A 23,463-nucleotide genomic window follows, 5' to 3' on the forward strand; every position below is an offset into this window, starting at 1 on the left:
GTCATCTGCAGGGGGATGCACATCTAACATGTAACCGGTTGTACTAACCAATTAGAATAGGATAATTGATGCTGATTTAGCTTTCATATAGGCAGGAGGCAATAGGATGCTTAGAATGTAGCTACAAATGCGTTTTGATTGCATATGAATGTATTCTAATTTTGTGTTTTTTCTCCTTAAATACTACCTTCGGATGTGGGCAGTGTGACTTCTCAGCTTTTCGGTCCTACGAGACAGACTGACTTTTCGTTACTTTGCATTTGCAACAAAGTTGTTTTCTACAATTCCGGTACTCTCATCATTGTTTGAATTTTCTTGAGGGTCTACTAAGTTGTGACCCCAAAGTCGTCTCCAGTGCCGGGGGTCTACCCCCACCTGTCCCAAGCTGCAGCACATGTCCCCTGAAATCAGTTTTCACAGAGAAGTGCCTGGATGTGCCTGTTTGCCTGGAGACTATCCCGCAAAGCGATCCGTCAAGTCTGTGAATCTTTTGTATCCTGTGGACCTCTGTGGACCCTTTCCTCTAGTTGCTCAGGTAACAAGCCCCGCCCACCTATCAAGAAACCTCTTCAAATAGGCACGGCCGCGTGCACCAGCGCGAGCGCTCCGAGAAGTGCCCGGAAGTGCCTGTATGCCTGGAGACCATCCCGCGAAGCGATCCGTCAAGTCTGTGAATCTTTTGTATCCTGTGGACCTCTGTGGACTGTTGTGGACCCTTTCTCTAGTTGCTCAGGGTGAGCATATTAGTGGTAATATCCACCACCTGTGCTGCCATATTAAGTACATTTAAGTACATTTTTTTTTGTTAAAATATTTTTATTGATTTTCAACATGAAATGATTACAAACAATTAAACCAACAATTAATTTCCTTTCATTCGAGTAAAAGCCCTCACACCCCCAACAATTCCGCAATGTTTCACATATTTGGCATTAAATAACAGTGTTAAATACAAAGTATATAGTGCAATATGCCTTCAGTAAATTAATCGGGGGTAATGAGAGAAAGGGAGGGGAAAGGGGGGAGAAAGAGAGAGAGGGAGGAAAAAAAAAGGTTAAGTTCATTGGGTCAGTTATCTCTCCTATGGCTGATTAGAAACATTAATTCATTAAGCAATATCAGGTATCAAGAGTTCATAAACTTGACTAACATTGGTGCACATTCTCTATCAAAAGTGCATGAGTGCAGGGCTAACAGTCTATAGTCGAATCAGGAATTCATGAAATGCTTCAGGAGTTGTGGTTGGGAGAACATGTTTTCTTTATCAGAAACAAAGTCTAGGAAAGGGCGCCAGGCCCTCTGAAATCTCGAGAGTTTTCCTTCCACCATTGCCGTAAGCTTTTCTAAACCCAACAATTCCCATATTTTCATCCACCAGTAGGCAATCTGCGGGCCCTCTATCGTTTTCCAAAATCGGGCCCTGGTAATGCGAGCAGTCACTAGTAAATGTGAAATCAAAACTGCTTTATACCCTGACATAAAGAAGGACCCATCTTCTGGGACATCCCCTAGCAGGAATATCCTGGGGTACATGGGGAGCAAGGAGCCTGTGATTTCTTTAATTTTAGACCGCACCTGCAGCCAATATGAATGGATGATCTGGCAATGCCACAACATATGAGCCATATCCCCTCGTTCGCCGCATCCATGCCAACATGCATCCGGATATTCCGATTAATGTAGTGGAGTCTGCTGCGGGGTGGGGGGGGGTACGGGGGGGAAGTACCACCTGAAACAAATTTTTATGGCATTTTCTTTTACTAGAGTACAGTGAGAACTGGTCTGAGTTCGGTGCCAGATCCTCTGCCAAGAATCCTTTGGAATCTCCAGGTGTAGCTCTCTCTCCCAAGCTTTCATGTATGGGAGCTTCTCATCTATTGAGGCTTTTTCTAACAATTTATAACACTGGGAAATCCTGCGGGACTGCTGACCAAGAATTTTAAGTTTGATTCCCAGATGGGCCCTTCCAGCTGCCCTGCGAATGTCTCTATTAGTAATCCAATGGCGTAATTGTATGTATCGAAAGCGTTCCGTCTCCGGGAGATCAAACCTTTCCCTGCATTCCTGGAAAGTTAAAGGTTCTTGATCAGTGTATAAATCTCTCAGGCGCAAGGGTTTGTCTCGGCACCAGATCCGGAACGCTGAAGGTATAAGGCTGGAGTGAAAGCCGGGTTCTGAGTGATAGGGGATAGTGGCCCCAGATCCGATTGGATGCCCCTCTGCGAACGCGCTTTGTCCCAACTCTGGAGAGTGAACAAGGTGGTTGGCAATATCCCACCCCTATAATTACGCGCCTCCTTTTGGAGGAATGGAAAGTGAGCCAGAGGAAGTGGAGCAGCTGCCTGCTCGATCTCTAACCATTTAGGAGGGTCCGGCGAGTTACCCCAAGAAAGCATCATCGCCACTTGTGCAGCTCTATAATAGCGCAGTATCGAGGGAAAGCCCAACCCTCCCAGCATCCTCCCCCTTGTCAGGAGTTTACTAGAAATATGGGGTTTCTTCTTCTTCCAAATGAACCGATATATCTCCTTTTGGAGGTTTATGAGTTCAAATTCAGGGATGGCAACTGCCAAAGAGTGGAATACGTATAATAACTTCGGGAGAAGTGTCATCTTAACCGCGTTAACACGGCCTAACCATGAAATTTCCTGGGAGTCCCATCGCTGTAACCACCCCCTTAACTCTTTAAACAAGGGGGGGATATTTGCCCCGTAAAGACTTGCATATGTTGGAGTTAGCTTTACCCCCAAATACGAAATCTCTGTTGGGGACCAGGGAAAGTTTGTCATTGTTTGTATTCATTTAGACTATTAGGGTTCTCAGACAGAGGCATACCCACAGATTTAGCTCGGTTTACCTTGAAGCCAGATATCGTGGCAAACTCGTTTAGAAGGTTCAGGAGGAGGGGAAGCGTGCGGGGGGCATCTCTCGGGGAGCAGAGCAAGTCATCCACATATAGCGCGATTTTATGGGATTGTCCCTCCACCTAAAAGCCTAGGATACCCAGGTGTAGACTAACGTGCGGAGCAAAAGGCTCCATTGCAAGGGCAAAAATTAGTGGGGACAAAGGACAGCCCTGTCTAGTACCTTTGGCTGCCCTAATTGGCAGAGTCCAATTTTTATTTACCTTGACCATGGTCGAGGGAATCTGGAAATTTGAGAGTATTAATCTGGAAAACTTCGGGCCAAATCCAAACCCCTCTAGTACTATTTCCAGGTACCCCCAAGACATACTATCAAATGCCCTGTGGGCATCCAGGGACATCAGGGATAAATTACCTGGGATCTTCGGAGCGAGGGAAATTAGATTAATGGCACGGCATACATTATCGTAGGTGGACCGATTGTGTATAAAACCTGTCTGGTCATTATTTATCAGCGACAAGAGGACCGGACATAAGCGGGTCGCTATTATTTTTCCCAACAATTTCACGTCCGTATTAAGTAATGCGATTGGCCTATATGAGGGACAGTCTGTAGGTTCCTTCCCAGGTTTCAGCACCAATGTCGTAGCTGATTCCGCCATAGATGTTGTGACCACTCCCGCTTTCCATACTGAGTTAAATCATTTTGTTAAGTGAGGGGTCAATTCCTCTCGGAAGGTCTTATAGAACTTATTGGTGAAACCATCTGGCCCCGGGCCCTTACCCAGCGGGCGGGAACGGATCGCCCTATCCGTCTCCTCTGTAGTTATTGGGGCCTCTATAAACCCTACTACGCTCAATTGTTTGGGTTATAACCTGACCTCTAATGACAGCCTTCGCCGCATCCCACACTACCGCATACTCCAATTCCCCAGTATCATTGTCTGTAAATATTGGTCTATGCAATTAGCAATGCAGGAACGGGTCTGGGGGTCTAGCAGTATGAGTTCATTCAGCCACCAAGTTCGGGGGGGTTCCGGGACATTGCTGAGCGGAGACATGGGGACTGATACCGGAGCATGGTCAGATGGGGCTTTCGGGAGGATCTCTACCTCTATGGCGTGGGGGATAAGAGTGTCAGAGAGAAGGAACATGTCCAACCTGGAGAACCCCCTATGCACAGGAGAGTAAAAAGTGTAGTCCCGCTCTCCCTAATGAAAAAACCGCCATCCCTCTAACAATGAGTGTTCCCGAAGGAGAGAGGTTAGAGCCATAAAATTCTTTTTATCAGCCAGAGTCGGGGGTAGAGATTTATCTTCCAAAGGGTTAATCACCGCATTAAAATCTCCTCCAATTATAAGGTCACCTTCGGCATGCTCACTCAGCATTCCGGATATGGAGGTAAAAAATTGGTGTTGATTGACATTATGTGCATATACCGACAGCAATGACACCCTCCTCCCATATAATGTGGCCACCACTAAGGCATATCTTACCTCTGCATCTAGCCTGGTTCTATGGACCTTCAATGGGGTCCCCTTCCGAACAAGGATAGCCACTCCGCGCTCCTTCGGCCCTGAGGAAGCACACATTTTGATTGGGTAGAGTTTGTCATTCAAGCGAAATTCATCAGCCAGCAACAGGTGAGTTTCTTGGAAAAATAATATTGTAGGATTATATGTCGCCAGTTGGTGAAATAACGCTCTTCTTTATTCGGGGAATTGAGGCCCTGAACATTAAGGGTGAGGCAGGTGACAACTGCCCGGCTCAAATAATAAAAGACGCTGCTAGAGACTTATCACCATGCATCTCTAAACCTATCAACTCCTCAGTCTCCTCAGGTACTATACCAAGTAATCTTAAGGAATCTTGGGTCCTCCCCCTCCTTAAGAAGCAATCACTGGACCCGACTATACCTACAAATTACAGGCCCATCACCACAGTGCCATTCCTACCAAAGATTTTAGATAGAGTGGCCTACTTACAGATTCAGAAATTCCTGGAATTGCACCAACTTCTAGGATCACAGCAATCAGGTTTCAGACCACAGCACAAAACTGAAACAGCACTCATTGATCTTAAGACCCAAGTCGATGAGCTGAGAGATCATGGAAAAACGGTCCTGCTGCTCTCCTTCTGGATCTCTCAGCAGCGTTTGACCTGGTGGATCACAAAGTACTTTGTAACCATCTAGAGTCAGCAGCACACTTCTCGCCCCAAGCTATAGAATGAATCAATAATTTCTAAGCGAGAGAACTATGAAGGTCTTCTCTACCTCAGCAGCTGCAGATCCGGCTCCTATTACGTGTGGCGTACCCCAGGGATCATGCGTCTCCCCTACCATGTATAACATTTTTACTAACCCCCTGTTTGATTATCTGGACCATCTAGGTGTCACCTACACTAACCATGCAGATGATACCCAGATTCTCATCCCACTTTTGGGGGATTACAAACAGGATTTGTCCTTGGTGAATAAGATGTACCACTTCATCTAGGCATGGATGGTATGTCATGGTCTATGCCTGAGTGATGAGATAACGGAACTCAACATACTGGGGACTACACAGAATATCCAGAAACTTAGCCAAAATTACCCAACCTTTGTCATAGACGGCCACACAATTAAAGTTGCTAAGGAGATAAAAACTCTAGGTTTTTACCTCGACTCTAGCCTCACCCTGGCGAAACAAGTAAACGCTATGGTATCCTCCACAGCCTACAATTGTAAACTGATTAGATCAGCTAGACCTTACCTCGCTACAAACAGTTGCACTACGCTGGCAAGAGCACTCGTGCTGTCCAAAATGGATTATTGTAACGCCCTCTATTTGGGGTCCAATAAAAACATTACTCAAAAAATTCAAATATTGCAAGATAATGCCCTTAGAGCGGCACTAGGAATCTCCAAAAGAGAAAAGATATCAGCGACTAGAAGACAATCTAATTGTCATGATGCCTACCCCCGGAGCACCAGGCCAGGCCCAGCACCCCCGGGAGCAGGCATCATGCCCCCGGGTAAAAGCCCAGCGGCCCCTTATAAGGGCTCTTTGGACTCTGTCCTGGCGCCTTTGGCGCCAGGCTCATGTTGGACATAAGTCCTGGCGCCATAGGCGCCAGGCTCATAAAGGAAGGTGTTTTGTGCACTTACCTGATGCAGACCATGCTGCAAGATTCAGGCCTCCCTGAGACCTGAAAGGGACTATTTTTTCATTGGGACTATTTTGCCACTCAGGCGTGGCCAGGGAAGGATACTTACCTGGAACTACTTTGGGGGCTATTTAAGCCACGCCCAGACAGTAGCTCACGCTTCGCGTTGTTCTGCATCCAAGCAGCTGAACGCTCACCGTGTCTGCTCCTGCATCTGGTCTCCAGCCACGCCCGCCTCAATCCTGGAAAACCTGTAAGGAAAGAAGAGAAGAGAAAGGTGAAAACCAAGAATTTTATCAAACTTCTTACCTGCATCCGGAACCTTCACGCCAGCGTTCCTGAGAAAAGACTTTCATTTAAAAGCACTGCGTTGCTCGCTGCAGCACCGCGCTTCACTCACCTATCCTTGGGAGTTCTTCTGGCTCCACCGCGACTGTCTGCACCGGTCGCCACATCTCTGCGCCTAGGGGAGAGAAGAAGAGACAAAAGGTGAGCAGAAGGAACATATGAGGAAAGCCTAATTGTCCGCCATAACACTTACCGGTCTTCTGTTGGTGGATCATTCCTCATTTCGGGTCGGCACCACTTCATTGGCAGGTACCGCATCTCGGCCCCTATGGGGAAAGGACAAAAGACATTACTGGAGGAATATAAAGACATTAAGAGGGTTCGCCCCCATCGCTAACTCACCTGAGTTTACCATCGGCAATTCAATCCCTCAACGCATCGCCTTCGTTATGCACCTGAAATAAAGATCACAGGTTAGGAAGGCAACAGAAAAGGAGGCTCAACACTTGAACTTTTGTAATCTTCATACTAACGGCGTTCCGCTCAGAAAAGTCAAGTGGATTTTGCCAGCGCCATTCTGAAAACCAGTGAAGTAACTGGACAAACACACGCCCCTGCACCAGAAGCAGGATGGAGAGTTCATCCTTTCAAACCATAAGGTGAGCTTCAACCGGGGATTTCGGAGGAAGTTAGAGAAGAACGAAGGGGGGGAAGGGGGGAGCAAGCACACTATTCTGCAGACTGTTAATCCCCTTTCTCATCTGCAGAAGGATATTCCTACGGGCCAGACAAGCAAGATTTGAGGGTTCTGTTCAGTCGGTGTTCCGAGTTCTGCGCATCACGCTCGAAGAGGCCACAGCCACCCAGACTAGACCAGCGCCTCCGTGGGAGTCATGTGAGCGTTACACTAATTGGCTCTCCACAATTGACAAAATGAAACTTAAAACCGCATCTCTAACATTCAAATGCCTTAATAACCTAGCACCAAGTTACCTAACAGAGAGATTTAAAAGAAGATCCCTCCAGACCTTCAAGAGCAGCCTATATGAACTGCCTATCAGTTCCCCCTTTCAAAATGACCACAACCGGTGGAAACGGTTTCCCTGTCAAAGCTGCCCAACTGTGGAACTCCCTCCCACCTACTTTAAGGACTGACCAATCATACCCACTCTTCAGAGTAAATATGATCAAGTAGCTCAAAGAAAACGACCTATAACCTAGCTCTCCTAGTCTGATGACTTGCAACCTAACTGGATCTTCGACTTTCTAGTGTGACTCCCTATTTGTATTGCATAGGCACTACGTACTGTACCAATTCCTTATTTGTAATGCATATGTACCACCTGCTGTATTCGTATGAATCTGTATTTTGTTGACTTTGTAACCTTGTAATATGTAAGTAACTTGTAAGCCTAAAGTATTCTTGCTACCGCGCCCTGACACCTTCGGGTCTGGCGCGCGCTACAAATAATGAAACAAACAAAACAAACAAATTACTTACCCCTGGTAATGTTCTTTCTGATGGATGTTCCTCCCACGGATTCGACATCTTTGATATATTCGATATTCTGCATGCAGCTTCGGAAAGAGTAGAGGGTGCTGTGTGTCGTCGACTCGAGGTCCCTCGCCAGCTTGTATCGTTCTCTCAGCCATGAAGTTGACACCTGCTGCCTCAGTTCAAGTTTTCCTCTTCTTCCTGCACAGCCTCGAAGGTCAAACAAGCACCCAGACGTTGAAAGAGAGGAACATGTAATCAATAGAAATTCACCCAAGGGTAGAGGGGCAGGTTGGGAGGGCGATGAGGAATCCGTGGGAGGAACATCCATCAGAAAGAACATTACCAGGGGGAAGTAATTTGTACTTCTCGCACTTGCCCCCGGGCCATGCATTCGCCTCAGCATCACTGCACTTGTTCAATTACCCAAGAGAGTTGCATCTCTTTGCACTTTCCCCAGTGTCCACCGAATGGGTGCACTTGGACCCCCCCAGGACTTGTCCCCTCGCCTCCTGCTCCCCATAACTGTCTTTGCACTTGCGCGATCAGAGTGCACCATGCCTGGAGATCGTCTGTCTTGTTTCCCCTTGTCTTCACTCCCTGCATGGTGGCTCCTTAATTGCAATTAGAAAAACTGCAGCATCGTTGACAGACCCATTTGTTGTTATCTCCATTGTTAATTGAATATATGCACTTACTCTGCCTCTGTGGAACTGATGAAGTTAGACCGTAACATCTTGGATGGCATTGGTGGACTTGTGTGTGCCTATTTACCCATACCCAATGAGGTAGTGGTGGACGAAAGATAGTCGAAAGGGAAGAAGGACTGCTCCTGCTTTACTGGGGTGCGGCCTTTGCTGTACTATGGGACGCGCATTTGCCACAATGTGCGCTTCTCACTATGCTGACCAATGGACATGGGACTGTGGGGATTATCCAATCAGGTACTGTGGGTGTGGTTCACAGGAAGGGGCGGTCATACTGTTGTACATTACTCTGTGTAGTTAGGCTGGCTGACATGGCGAAACGCATTGTGTTGACTTTGGGTGATGCCTTTGTGATAGATCTGCACAAGTATGCCCTGGAAAGAGACTTTGATGGCAATTTGGATTTGGAAGGAGTGGACGCATTGTGGAGCGCTGTCTATGAGCGCAGTTTCCCCGATATGCATGCACTTTGCAAAGACCTGGCCACTTTTGCTACTGTCGATGTTATCGTCATCCACTACAGCGGCATGCATATGGGTTACGTGGCTTGTTCAGGTTTGTTCCGTCGCTGAAGAGGTTGCTAAATGTAGTGAAGTTTTTCCCGCTGCCAAGGTGCTTTTCTCATCCATAACACCACAAATAGTATGGGACAATGCTCATCGATGTTGTTCCGAGCCAGAGGCAGGAAAGTGTCTCATCAACAGAAGCATGTATACTTTTTTGTGCGCTGGTGGGAAGTTCTTCTGCAACAAGGACCTCGTTAGTTGTGGAAATGCTGAGTTTTTCCAAGCTAATGGCATTTTGTTGTCGCCCATTGGTAATGCTGTTTTGTTTCCCCATTTACAGGATGCCGTGAAGAGTTTACTGTAAAAATCTGAGCACAAGCAAACACAAAATCAAATAAAAACCAAAAAAAAGGTGTTCCTCTAGAAACATTTACAAAAAAAAAGGCTTTTTTCAGAGCCGCCCCTTACAATAAACTCCCCCTACCCTGGTTGCAATTTATTCCTCCACACCCACACACAGCACGAAAGCCACATCTGGGGATTTGCAGGATGGCGGGCATGGAAATGGGTCTGTGGAGGCAGAGGGATTGCGCAATAACGTTTCTGAGCGTGGTGTGTAGGCAGAGGACTGTTGTACAGAACTGATACTGTCACATGGAGAGCTCTTCAATGTCATTGGTGTATGCGTGTGGAACTTTTTAACAGTACGCAATGACGGCGTGCTGGAAAGAAGAAAGTGGAAAGGGAAGGAGGAATGTATCTGCTTTATTGGGGCATGGACCTCACCGTCCTTGGGGAAACGCACGTGCACATACTCCTGTTTTCAGCATGCTACCCATGAAATTGGGACAGCAGGGACTATCGCACCTGCGGGTGTGGGTCACAGGAAGGGCCATTCATAATTTTCTCCATTACTGCACGCACTGAGCTGCAATGACATGGTTGCTATTAGTTGCAAACGCAATGTAGCACAGCAGATTTGGACCAACATCACTTACACGGCAAACCTATGTGGCCTGCTACTCTGTTCTGAAAAGCTGCAAACAGATTGTGGAGCAGCTCTGGGATGTGGCCTTTTGTAAGGCTGCTGTGGAGAACTTGTACCCGGGAAACAGGCCTACATTCTTCAAAAACATACATACATGTACAACAGCACACTGTGGTGTGTTTGTAATCGTGTACTTTCCGAAAAATACTCAGTACATTGCTCAACACTGTACTTTGCTGCTGTTCGAGGGTCCGGATCCTGCCCCCGAAATAACGGTCGCATGTTGACGTCGTCACTGTTCTCCTTCGCGACACAGGTCCGCAGGAAGCGTTTTTAGTGGAATACGTTGTGTGCATGTGTATAGGTGTCCTATGCATACCGTTGCCACTTCTCTATTGAATAATAGTGCGCCACACCTACACCAACCATTTTGGAAACGCTGGCTGTTTATGTGGTATATGTCACGACCCTAGCCTAAAACCCCCTCTGGCATATCCATTGGCCAGGTGGAGTCAGGACTCGGGCCTCTAGAGCCTGGCATCTTCTTCAAAAGCCCTCATGGTGCCAGTCCTGACGCCTATGACGCCAGGCTCATACACCATGAAAAACAATGTGCTTGGGAACTACTTTATTGTATTGTCAGCCAACATGGAAGCATCCACATAGCTTGGTTCCCAAGAAGCAAGCTATGCGGTCTAGTGTTTTGGGTGTGGTAGCCTAGGGACTACTTTACCTGGACTATTTTGTTGGGGCTATTTAAACCACACCCGAGCAAGACAACACGCTTCGCGTTACTTTGCAGCTTGCAACGTGACGTTCACTGTGTCCAGCTATTCCCTCGAACCTCGGAGAAGCAGAACCTGCAAGGAGACAAAAGGAACATCATTAGCAGGAGCATATTACCTGCAGTCTTCATCTTTAAACACTCGTAGCTACTAAGAACAGCTTCCTCGAATCTGCACACCTCCCGGACAGAACAACCTGAAAGAGGAAGATAGAGGCAACATTAAAGAAAGCAGTAGAGACATTTACAAATTACAAACTGCTCAAAAGGCTTACCTGGCTGGTCGCCTCTTGGCTGGCACCACTCCGGACATTCCACTCGCGCTGAAGAACACTGCGACCTACAAGGAAGGAAAACACAGGTTAGCAAAGGCAAGACTTCGCAGAGCTGCGCTTAGCGCTTACTCACTGCATCATAACGCTCTTGATGCGCCATCATTTATCAGCAGGGCTCAACCAAGCCAGTTCGCCGTGCTGAAGCTCTGCATACCTAAGGGAGAAAAAAAAGACATTTTAAACAAAGAAAGGCTTTCAACAAAAGGATAGCAACAAAACTAAACAACAGCAATAAGACCTACCTGAACAATATCAAACAGGGCGGCGTCAGTGAAGTAACTTGACCGCACTCGCCATTGAAGGACAACGCCCCCTGCAAAGAAGGCAGGATGGAGAGCACGCCTAATTCTACCACAAGGTGAGGAGAGGGTGCCAGAGGGACTGAAATCATACGGGGGTGGAGGGAGGATACTTACCCCAGTCGGTCAGTCTTGAACACAGTTCTCCTGTATTTTCAGGCAGAAGCTTCCCCACAGACCACATCCGGGCAAAACTGAGAAGCATACCAGCGAGTAACCCGGCTGGGTGGCGTCCCTGTGGATACCAGGTGAGCTTAACAGTATAGCAGGTGGGATGTTTATGTGTATAGATAACTGTAGGACGTGGGTGGGCGCCTCAACCTAATTAACGTTCGCTTGCATATGTTACCAGGACACAGCGGAACAGATACACATGAACTTATACTTGCACAACGAACAAACGTCCGCTCCCACACATAATCGTAGGTGGTGGACAACACGAGGAAATGCGGAGCGTGCAGGTGTCGTACGGATGCCTCCATTGTCATTGTGGATAGGCTGGGCAGCTGCGTTGTCCGTAGGACACCTACCTTTTCTTTAATTGTGGTCATTCCAACGAGGACTGTGTGCCGCTGAGTCAGAACAGCATTTCAATAAAAAAACAATACCACAAATACATTCAGCAACATTTTAATTATTAACGTTTACTTGTACACATTCATACACACCATTAGGAAAGGGAAGGGGTAGCAGAAGTGGATACTTATTGTGGGGGATTGTGGATTTGCACAAGTCGGTTGTAAGGGGAGGAAGAGATTGGGGTATCACAGTAAAGTCTCCCATCACACGGATTTTGAGGGGATGGCGGACTCTGACATGGGTAAGAGGTACATGTGCAGGTCTGCCAGTGCGGTTTTATTTTGTCCATAATATACCCTTGTACGCAACCTTTAAGACGGCACAATTGTTCACCAATTTTTCCACTTTGGCTTCCAGGCTATCCATTTTGCTATGTACAGAGTTTCTTTCCTTTCCTATGGCCGTATGCTGTTGTGGAAGGGTTGCCGTTTGTGCTGCCTTGCTTTCCTTTCCAATATGTTCTCTTACAGAAAAGAAAATGTGTTTGGTGTACATGTAGCAATATATATTACATAATTTATGCTTCACACTACTTTGAGAACCAATGGGGTTATTATCGTAAGTCATTGCGTCATGATGGACATTTTCTTCCAGCCACTCTAAGGTGCTTGCCATTGCTGCGTAAAAATAAGAAACGTTATGCTTCTCTACTATTGTATACTGCAGCACCTGTGCAATTATTAGACAAACTTTAGTGTGCTTACTACATTGTAGTGACGTTCTGGTCTTAGTACTTTCCAGTCCGTACTCTGGACATTCGGTCTTTGGTCCCATGTACAGTAGCAGTGCGGTAAGATTTTTGAAGGCAGACTTAGTTTCTCTTGTTGGTGCATTCCGTTATGGCGTACTCCCTATGCCTTTGTCCTGTTTGCTTCATAAGTACACAATTTGCAGACCTACTCTATTTTCCCTTGCAATTCTTGTACATGGTGCTGTTTGTATATGTTCCTTGTGTTTGGTCATTTGTACCACTATGTAAGAGAGCACCTGCCTTCCTGAGCAGGTTGGATTGAACCTGATGTCCGCAACCATACGCATAGTCTCCGACTGCTGTGCGCATTAACATGGTGCCAGCAGCTGCACTATGTTGCACAATGCATCTTTACAAACTAAGGGTATCCTGCTAAAAACCAATTAAATTCACCGAAAAAACATTAAAAGGGATGTTATGGTTAAGTTGCACTACTTAAAAACCTATGCAATTCAATGGAAAAATGTTACAGGGACGTTATGGTTACAGGTAAAACCGAAAAGCAACTCGCGCTACCACTGTGCACTGCAAGGACTAATGCCCATGACATCAAAGAAGACGTCACAAATGTCATTGATGACATGACTGATGACATCACATGTGTATATAGTTTTCATAAAAAGCCTCCACAAGGGATTGTCATTGTAATGTTGGCAGAAAACTATCAGACATCATTGGAAGAATTATCATGAGATAAATAGTTCATTAACAAATGCATTGCTATAAACACCATTGCATTACACAGTTCTTTCCAGTACATGAACCCACTCATGTAGAAACATAGCCATTGTCTACAGAATGCATCATGCAGGTGCATTAATCAAAATCTTCTCATGTTGAATAGTAAAATGATGAATGCTTTCGTTTCAGAGGTTTGTGTACTGTGAAACATGTAATTAGCTAAGAATGCCTCTCTTACTACATAATTGAACTACTATACACAAAACAAAGAGACCACAATGTATACAAATATGAGCATACACAGGGAAAGGAAAGTAAGCAAAAAAGTAGCAGTACTACCAGAAAGTGTTCATAACCTAACTGATTATCTTCATGCCCAAAAGTGATTGCTGTGTTTCAGGCTTACTTCTTCCCCTATGTATATGTATCATATCATGTGCGTGAACCCTAAGGAAAGGAGTGTAAGACCATATGAGAAGGGTAAGGTCAACAAATAAAGTACCTTTTCAATTTTTTGTTCCCGACTCCCAGTGAAGAAAAGCACCTGGTGTACATGTCACTGAACAAAAAAAGAGAGCCACACATGTGATGTCATCAGTCATGTCATCAATGACATTTGTGATGTCATGGGTGTTAGTCCTTGCAGTGCACAGTGTTAGCGCGAGCTATGGTTGCTTAGCTTACCATAACTTGCATATTTCTGGGGCTTTTCGGTTTTACCTGTAACCATAACGTCCCTGGAACAACGTTTTTCCATTGAATTGCATAGGTTTTTAGTAGCGCAACTTAACGTCCCTTTAACAATGTTTTTTTCAGTGATTATATATATATAAATGATACATTACTCACCGTAATTGTATTTCTGATGCTTGTATCTGCTTAAGATTCATATGCTGTGCATAGGCCGACATCTAGTGGAAGCTGCGGAGTATTACAGTTTGTTTTTCGAAACTCGAAAAAAGGCGTTGACACAGGGCGTGCCAGTAATACTATCCCTAGTGTGACGTCCACTGTACCCAAGATCCTTCACGCGTCTAGGATCCTCAGATTGTATTTTTTCTGACATGGGGTAGCATGAGGAGTAGCGCAAGTACAGATAATCCAAGCAGATAGATAGAAAGGTAAGACTACAAGCAACCATGCGCCTTCTCTCAGAGGGTGGGTCGCATGTGAATCTAAGAAGATACAAGCATCAGAAATACGATTACGGTGAGTAATGTATCCCTTCTGAGGCTTGTGGAATCTGCTTAGATCACATGCTGTGCATAGATTAGCGAGCAGTACCTGAAGAAGGAGGTGGGATGTGAGAAGGGTCATGAACAAATAAGTGTCTTAGAACCGCTTGTCCCACTTGTGTATCTGCCTTGGAATGGGTGTCAATGCAGTAATGCTGAGTAAAAGTGTGAATTTAGCTCCAAGTTGCTGCTTTGCAAATGGTGTCAAGGGGTACATTTGCAATGAAAGCCAGAGTGGCCCCAATGCCTCTTGTAGAGTGGGTTCTTGGCGTGAAAGGCAGAGTCTTTTCAGAGAGTGAGTAACACAGCTGGATACAGTTAATAATCCACTTCGAGATGGCACCTTTAGAGACGCGATCTCCCTCTCTGCCTGTAGCTACGGAGACAAACAGCTGATCTGTTTTCCTTAGCGGTCTGGTTTTATTTACATAGTAGAGGACCGCCCTACGCACATCTAGGGTGTGTAGTTTCACCTCAGCCGAGCTTTGAGGGTCCTGGAAGAAAGCCGGAAGCTCGATGGACTGCTTTACGTGGAATTTAGATATAATCCTGCACTGACAGAGCCTGAATTTCACTGACCCTTCTTATAGAAGTAATAGCTACTAAGAAGGCTGTTTTATAAGTCAGGTGTTTGAGACTGCTTTTATGCATGGGCTCGAAAGGGGGGCTCATGAGCTTAGATAGCACCACATTAAGGTCCCACCCTGGTGGTGGGTTTGAAATAGGAGGGTGAAGTCTCTTTACTCCTTCCATGAAGGCTTTAACTACTGGTACTTTCCACCACGAGACCTTGTTATGGGAAGTGGTGTATGCCGACAGGGCTGCCAGGTGTACTTTCAGTGAGTTAAAAACCTGTCCTGCATCCAGCAGGTGGAGCATATATGTAACAATAGTGGAAGGAGTGGAATCAACTGGGTTGATTTGTTTACTCCGGCACCAGATAACAAATCTCTTCCACTTGTCAAAGTAGCAGTGCCTTGTGTTTGGTTTCCTAGATTCCTTAGGATGTCCATACACCTCTGTGGTAAATTGAGATGTCCAAACTCTATGACCTCAGGAGCCATGCTGGCAGGTTCATTGAGTTGGGTTGCTGATGCACTGTTTGACCTTGGTGCTGGGACAGTAGGTTGTACCAGGCCGGAAGTTTGATGGGCTTGCACACCGCCATCCTGCGTAGGTGTGGGAACCACGGTTGTCTTGCCCACATGGGAGCAACTAGGACGAGCGTCATCGACTCTCTGTTCATCTTGTAGACTACCTTCCTGATGAGAGGAGTTGGTGGAAAAGCGTACGCAAACATCCCTGACCAGTTCATCCACAGGGCGTTCCCCTGGGAGTCTGGTTGGGGGAACCTGGATGCAAATCCTGGGCATTGTCTGCTTTCGCTTGTGGCGAATAGGTCTATATTGGGGAAACCCCACTGAGAGAAGATATCTTCTATGACCTCTTTGTGTAGACCCCATTCGTGTTCCTCTGGGAGGGAGTCTCTGCTCAGAGCATCCGCTAGGGAATTGAGCTCCCCTGGAACATGTTGTGATGACAGGAAGATGTTCCGTCTGAGAGCCCATATCCAGATTTTCTGGGCAAGCTTGGACATATTTGGCGAACAAGTCCCTCCTTGCTTGTTCAGGTAGAACACGGCTGTTGTGCTGTCCGTCCGGATTTGCACTGACAGGTTTAGTAGGTGGGGCTCGAACGCTTGAAGCGCTCTGAATACTGCCAGAAGCTCTAGCAGGTTGATGTGGTTCTTGGCCACTGAGTGAGACCAGAGACCCTGCGCTGTGTGGTGGAGATGGTGAGCTCCCCACCCCGTCAGGCATGCATCGGTAGTGACTACTGCCTGTACTTCGGGATCGTAAAGGGTTTCCCCTGTGCAAGATTCTCTCTTGTCCACCAGTGAAGGCTTTGTACCAGTGTTGGCAAAACGACCACTTGCCTGAGACCACTGTTTCGCCAACCATTCCTGCATGGGACGCATGCGCAGGCGCGCGTGGGGGACCAGGTAAATACATGACGCCATGATGCCCAGCAAACGCATTGCTTTGCGTACCGTTATTTGATGACCGGACTGATACTGCAGAATTTGCAGTAGTATATTCCGAATTCTTTCCTCTGAAGGAAATGTCAACCCCTTTTGAGTATCTAGGATTGCTCCTAGGAACTGTTTGGAGGTGCTTGGCACCAGGCTTGACTTTTCCTCGTTGATTGAGAAGCCTAATTCGCGGAGGAGGTCGATAGTCCTTTGAATGTTTGTCCTGCAAATTACTGGGGTTTCCCCCGTTATGAGCCAGTCGTCCAGATAAGAGTACACCGGGATTGCCTCCCTGCGTAGGTGTGCAGCCGCCACCGCCAGTACCTTGGTGAATACCCTTGGTGCCGAAGCTATCCCGAAGGGCAGTACCTTGAACTGTTAGTGCCGACTGTCCACCTTGAAGCGCAAGTACCTTCTGTGCGCTGGGAACATGGAAATATGAAAATAGGCATCTTTCATATCCAAGGTTGCCATGTAATCCCCCTTTTTTAGGAGGGGGGATTACCTCTTGTAGCGTAGTCATACGAAACTTTTGGGGCTTGACATACTTGTTGGCAGGCCGTAAGTCCAATACTGGGTGCATTGTCAAATCTTTTTTTGGCACAAGGAAGTAAGTTGAATAAATACCCTTGTTTACCTGGTGTCCCGGGACGAGTTCTATCGCGTCCTTTGCTAGCAGATTGGCGATCTCCTCGAGGAGAATCCTCTGATGTTCTAAAGAGTGTACTCTTTCTCGTGGAGGATGGTTCCGGGGACGCTGCAGTAGTTCTATTCAGTACCCTGCGGATACTGTTGGCAGCACCCATCTGTCTGATGTAATCCCTTCCCAAGCCTGGGTGAAGTTGGAAATGCGTCCCCCTACTGGGGTTGCCTGAGAAGGGACCCTGAACTGAGCGTCACTGCTTTGGTGGAGGCGTGCCGCCTCCTTTACTGGGGCTGCCTCTGCCTTTACCACATCCTCTCCTATTACCCCTGCCATAACCCTGGGTAGACTGTTGGCTGTTTTTGTTCCACTGTGTACCCTGCCCCTGGGAATAGTTTGATCCTCTCTGGGAATTTTGGCCGCGTGGGCGACGAAAAATTCCCATTCCCTCTCTGGTTGGGGGGTTTATTGGTTAGTTGGCCAAGGGACTTGAGTGTCTCATATTCGTCCTCGGCATTCTTCAGCGCGTCCTTGACCGCCTTAACAAACAACAGATCGGCTTCCACCAGTTTGTCCAACAATGATGCCTGGGTTTCTGCCTTAAAACCAGACTGCCGTAACCACGCATGTCTCTTGATAACAGTACCTTCTGCTATCAATCTGCCTGCGTTGTCCGCGGCGTCAAAAGTTGCTTTTAAAATGCAACCAGACAAGGCTCTACCCTCTGTTGAAATTCGTGCTAACTGGCCCTTTAAGGGTTCTGATGCAGAGGCTATGAGTGCCGCGACTTCTTCCCACTGATGGCAGTTGTAGCTGGCCAACAGGGTGGTGGAGTTTGCAATCCTTGCCTGATAGGCGGACGTTGAGGCTACTTTCCTGCCAAAACCATATAGTTTTTTGCTCTCCTTGTCTGGAGGAGCTTCGGACGATGACAAGGGTGTTCCAGCCCTCTTACGAGTGTTAGTGACCACCAGGGAGTCTGGCTTCAGATGTCCTCTTATATAGAGAGGGTCAGACTGGGCTGCCCTGAAAAGTTTTTCAACTCTGGGATTGACTGCTCTGGTGAGGTTCGGGTTCGCTGAATAGCCTCCTTTCTCCCACTAACTCCTCAGTGAAGTCCCTTTCCTCCTGGACACCGTGGGTGTCAATATAGAAGTGTTCTGCTGCCCGTGCGAGAACCTCGTTCAGGAGGGGTTGGTTATCGATAGGGGAGTCGGTAACCGGGGCTTCCTTCTCTACCAGGGAATCTACTCTGTAGGTTTCAGGGTCTTCCTCTTCCTCTTCTTGGTCCTCATCATCCCCATAGTAGCCCGTCCCGGTTTGCTCTTCTACCATGCCAAATTCTTGGTCCTCACCAAAGGAAGTTTCTGCTTGATACTGTGAGTATGGCCGTGAGTATGGTTGTACATCGAAGCGATCCAAAGACCTCATAGGTGTCTCAAACCGGGGCTTCTTACTCAGGGGGATAGGATCATTAGAGCCTGAGGGTGTAGCCCCTTGTGGATTATATGAAAGGAAATGGTCTGGATTTTTATCATAAAAGTCTGCCAAAGAAGACATCCTTGACATGACCCTATCTATGTCATCACTCGACCATTCTTTGGAACTGGGAATGACTCTCTAGGAGACTCATCCCGAGTAGGCTTGCTGGTTTTAGAAATAGCAGCAGACTTGGGCTTGTCTGTCTGTTTAAGAGGAGTGCAGTGTTTTACAGGTGTGGAAGAGTGCAGTGGTTGCTTCTTCTGCTGTTTTCCCCCCTCCCTGTGAGTGGAAGAGTGTTTTCCCTGTCCCTTTGTGGTTCCGGAGCTTTTCGACGCCTGGCGTCGAGGATCGGGGGTAGAGTCCCTGTCCTTCGAACGTGGGGCCGCGCTGATCTTGTCTGCGGGCTCCGACTCCTGGAGAGCGGCCTGGGGGTGGAAGTCGTCTTCATCCTCCGACGATCGAACTTCCGTTAGTTTAGGGAGCGAAGCACTCTTGGCAAGAGTGGATGATTGCCTGGATTCATGCGGCGATCTCGATCGAGAACGCCCAGAGGACACCGATTCGGACCGTTCTCTATGTGCCTCTTTCCGAGAACTCGACGTCCTCGAGTCTCGGTTGGACTTCGTGTGTTTTGTGTGAGTGGTGTGTGAAGCGCTTGTGTCGCTGGGGGTCTTCCCCATAGCCGCCCTGTCGGACGACCTTCCGAGGTCGGGGACTCGCGCTCGGCTGTCTTTAGACGCCGTAATGCCCTCGCCGTCCAAAAGCACGGCGTCGCTTCCATCGCTGAAGGCGCCCTCCGCTGCCATGGGTGCCTGCCTGGCGTGGTGGGCCCAACACTTCGTTGAATGGTCCTTAAGTGTCTTAGGTTTAAACCTACTACACGCTCTGCAGTTCGCCTCGGGGTGGTCCCTCGGCAAGCAGAGATTGCACGTGGCGTGCCCGTCGACCCAAGGGTATTTGCGATTGCACTTGGGGCAGAATTGAAAAGGGGTACCCTCCATACGCACCTTGAGGCAGCGGGCTGGTAAGTGTAGGAAATGTATAAAGTGTACCTGTATGTCCAACCCCCCACTCTCCCTACTTGCAGGGCCGAGGCCAGAGGTCTTCCGAGGCCCAAATCTGTCGTGCAGCAGCCGACGGTCGAATTCTTCTCCAAGCCGGCGTCGAGTGTCGAAGTTCGACGTTGGGATGGGGAAAGGATGTAAATTGATCGATATTTTAGCAAAAGTATGGCTAAGGCCAGGGGACTCTGCAAAATGCTTCCGACCAGTATGGCGGAAAAAAACAATCTGAGGATCCTAGACGCGTGAGGGATCTTGGGTACAGTGGACGTCACACTAGGGATAGTATTACTGGCACGCCCTGTGTCGACGCCCATTTTCGAGTTTCGAAAAACAAACTGTAATACTCTGCAGCTTCCACTAGCAGACACTCCAGATAAAGGTTTTTGCTCAGTCCATTAAGAATGGTTCAAAAAAATCATCTTTATTAGGTCAGTTGCATGTTTATAAACTGACGTATGGTTATGCTGTAAATTGCATGTGGCACCTTTTAAAACCATAATGAACACACAATATATAATATTTGACCAGGTAGTGGGATAAGCAAAAATCCCTAGTGCTTCAAGCCATATTTGGGAGATGAAACAGTTATAAGAACATGCATGTGCATGACCTAACCTAACAGTTATAAGAACATGCATGTGCATGATGCAGAACAGATTTAAATGCAGTGGCAGCCGAGCATGATGCAACCTAATGTTAAAACACTGCACTGTAAGAAATAACATGCACTGAGCAAGCGAGCAATGAGGACGTGAGTCCTTTGCAGCTGCCAGCATAATCATGTGAAATATCCTGAAATACGGGGCGAAATACGAAACAGAAAGCATCTACCTGAACAGGATGACTGGCAGAACATGCGGTTAAAGAATGGTCGACAACCGCTGGACATTGTTGAAAGAGAAGGAGTGCGCCCGTGCCGTGCTGCGGAGGAGCGCAATCTATAGCATGGAGCCGCCCGCAGTAAGACATCCAACACTGCTATCGAATGCATAGTGGACCGGTGCACAGGAGCTGCGGGCCTTCGTGCAACGCATGTGGACAGGCAGCGGAACAGATCCCACCAACCCACGTGTTAATAGCAGGTCAGAGACACCGCTGCCTTGAACACGTGAGATGAGGTGGGGTGCCAGTGGAGGACTTCCGTGATGCTGCCTAGCAGCCGAGAACCAGCAGAGGCCAGCCACGTGCTGCACCAGCCCCAGGAGCTATTGGCTGGAGGACTAGGCTGGTGATCCCGACTACCCCGGAGGCAACAGAGTGACGTCGAACGCTGGATTGAGACCCGCTCCAGCATCCAGGGAAGAAGGCCCCCAATCCCCTCCTGTGCCCTGGGGGACCGTTCAGGAGCTACCGCGCCGAAAGGAGGAAGAGGAACACCGGCCTGACAAACATCACCAGTTAGTCGGGGGTGGCGCCTGGCCCGGTGCCGTGCCTCGCCACCTCCGCAGCACCGCACCACTATATACATGCGGCCCCTGCGTCGCAACGGAGCACAGGCTTGAACCTCCACAAGTATGGGTCAAGACCCGCTATCAGCAACCATGACACAACCATACAGGCAATATGAGAAGGGAACACTGGGGGGGTGGGGGGGGGGGAAGACTCAGCAATATGCAAACCTGCAAGGTATGTGTGAAGATGTGGAAAGTCTACCACATGCTCCGACCCCCTGGTCGGTGGTATCATATACCAATAAAGGGACAGACGCAGGAGACTCATTCAACACCTCTTTATTCTCTTACAACTTCTCAGGAACCCCTGAGTCTACGCACATCCCGTCCCTCCCGTTCCCGTTGCCCTGTGTTCTTCTCCACGTGACAAGGGAGCTAGTGACGACATCACCCCCCCCCCCGATACTAAACATAAAGTTCGGGGTCATGGCATCTCTTCGATGAGGCGATGTGGTTTTCTTCGAGTTCTTTGCGGCCTCCAGTTATTTCTCTCACTCGATTCCGGTGACCGCCAACGTGGCTCATCTGTGTCGGAATCCTCCCTGTCTCCTTCGTAGGGTGCATCCCGTTCCCAAGTACTTCCTGGTGTACAAGGTTCAATTAGAGGTATGATCTCCGCCATTCTTTTAAAGTGAGAATTTTTCTTGTCATAACACGGTTACTGCCTTCAGACGTGATAAGGGACCCTTTCCTTTGTGTTATGGTGAGGGGTTCCTCGTTGAAAGCGCCATGTTCTTGCGGTTTTGTGGCTGTCTTGAAATGACGATGTCTCCTGGTTCTAGATCATTTTCTTCGGCCCTTCTTTTCTTGTCAGCCGTTTCTTTCATGTCCCCTTTCCGTGACGCATCCTGCTGTCTCATTTCATTTTCACCTTTGTACCTTTCCTCTTCCAGACCTATGTGGGGTAGTCTGGTTCTTACATTTCTTCCAAACATGACTTCTGATCGCGATTTACCTCTGGTACTGTGTGGGGTGTTGCGATAGTCTCTCATTAGTTGACACAGTAATTTTTCCACCGGTTCTCCTGTCAGGCGAGCTATCTGCGTGGTGCGCTTGATGTTACCCATGAATCTTTCAACTGTACCGTTTGCTTGTGGCCACAACAGTGTTACTTTTCGGTGGTGGAAACCCATGTATTCTGTGAAGTTCTTGAAGTCCTGACCTGTAAAAGGAGGCCCATTGTCCGATTTCAGTATTTTTGGAATGCCATATGTGGCAAACATCCAATGCAGCGCAGGGATGGTATGATGCGCCGCTGTGGATGGTACGATTTGCACATCGGGGAATCTTGAGTATTCATCAATGGCTACAAGGATGTATTCGCCCCCTTCTAGTGGGCCATAGTGATCCACTAACAATTTCTTCCCAGGTCCCTTAAGGTAATTCAGTCATTCTGAGCGGTTCTGGTCTTGTTTGAGGGTTAAGGACCATACAGGTGGGGCAGTTCCTGAGCAGTTCTTCCACTTGTGTATCCAGTTGAGAGAACCATACCCTTTGCCGCAGCATCCTTTTGGTGGACATTATTCCTCTGTGTCCTTCGTGCGCGAGTTCAAGGACCCTTTTCCGCAGGGGCTGAGGAATCACTAATTTGGTTCTCTTGAGTAACAGTCCTTCCTCCGTTTTGGCGAGTTCTTCTTTTACGGCCAGTAGACACGTGATGTCCTGTTTTATTTCATCTCCTACATTATCCTCGAGTTGCTTTGCATGTTTCCAGCGACCCGTCTCAAGGCATCTCATGATGATCTGTAGTGCTTGATCTGTGTTGGATTCCTGGGCTATTTGTTCCATGTCTAAACCCTCCGGGGTATTTTCTTGGACCACATACATGATGTATTGGTCCGCTATAGATGGGTCTGGGCTGCATACTTGGCTGGGATGACGTGAGAGGAAGTCAGCTGGATTTTGTTCCTTCCCAGGCCGATGGATGATGTCAAAATGGTAGTCTTGCAGTCTTAGGGCCCATCGGGCTATCCTGGGGGGCACTTTGGCCTGGGCATTGCCGTAGATGAACAGTAATGCCTGGTGGTCCGTGACTATTGTGAAAGGTTTCCCATAGAGAAAAAGGTGGAAGTGCTTGCACGCCCAAAATACAGCCAAACCTTCCTTTTCAGCTTGTGAATAGGCTTGCT

General features: G+C 47.7%; 1 protein-coding gene across 4 annotated transcripts in view; it reads right to left on the reverse strand.

The window, feature by feature from the left end:
* The window catches only part of CEP57 (centrosomal protein 57), a 1,562,635-nt gene that overhangs the window by 103,069 nt on the left and 1,436,103 nt on the right, over window positions 1-23,463 (reverse strand). The window contains exon 11 of one of the 4 annotated variants that reach the window (XM_069639193.1): window positions 865-974. The exons of the other annotated variants lie outside the window; for them this stretch is intronic. Coding sequence (XP_069495294.1) covers window positions 933-974 — 42 coding nt within the window. The 3' untranslated portion in view covers window positions 865-932. Of the gene's footprint in view, window positions 1-864; window positions 975-23,463 lie in introns of those variants that run through there. 4 annotated transcript variants of the gene reach the window in all.

Source organism: Ambystoma mexicanum, chromosome 7q (genome assembly GCF_040938575.1).
Source record: "Ambystoma mexicanum isolate Mex_15411 chromosome 7q, UKY_AmexF1_1, whole genome shotgun sequence".
Lineage (NCBI taxonomy): Eukaryota > Metazoa > Chordata > Amphibia > Caudata > Ambystomatidae > Ambystoma > Ambystoma mexicanum.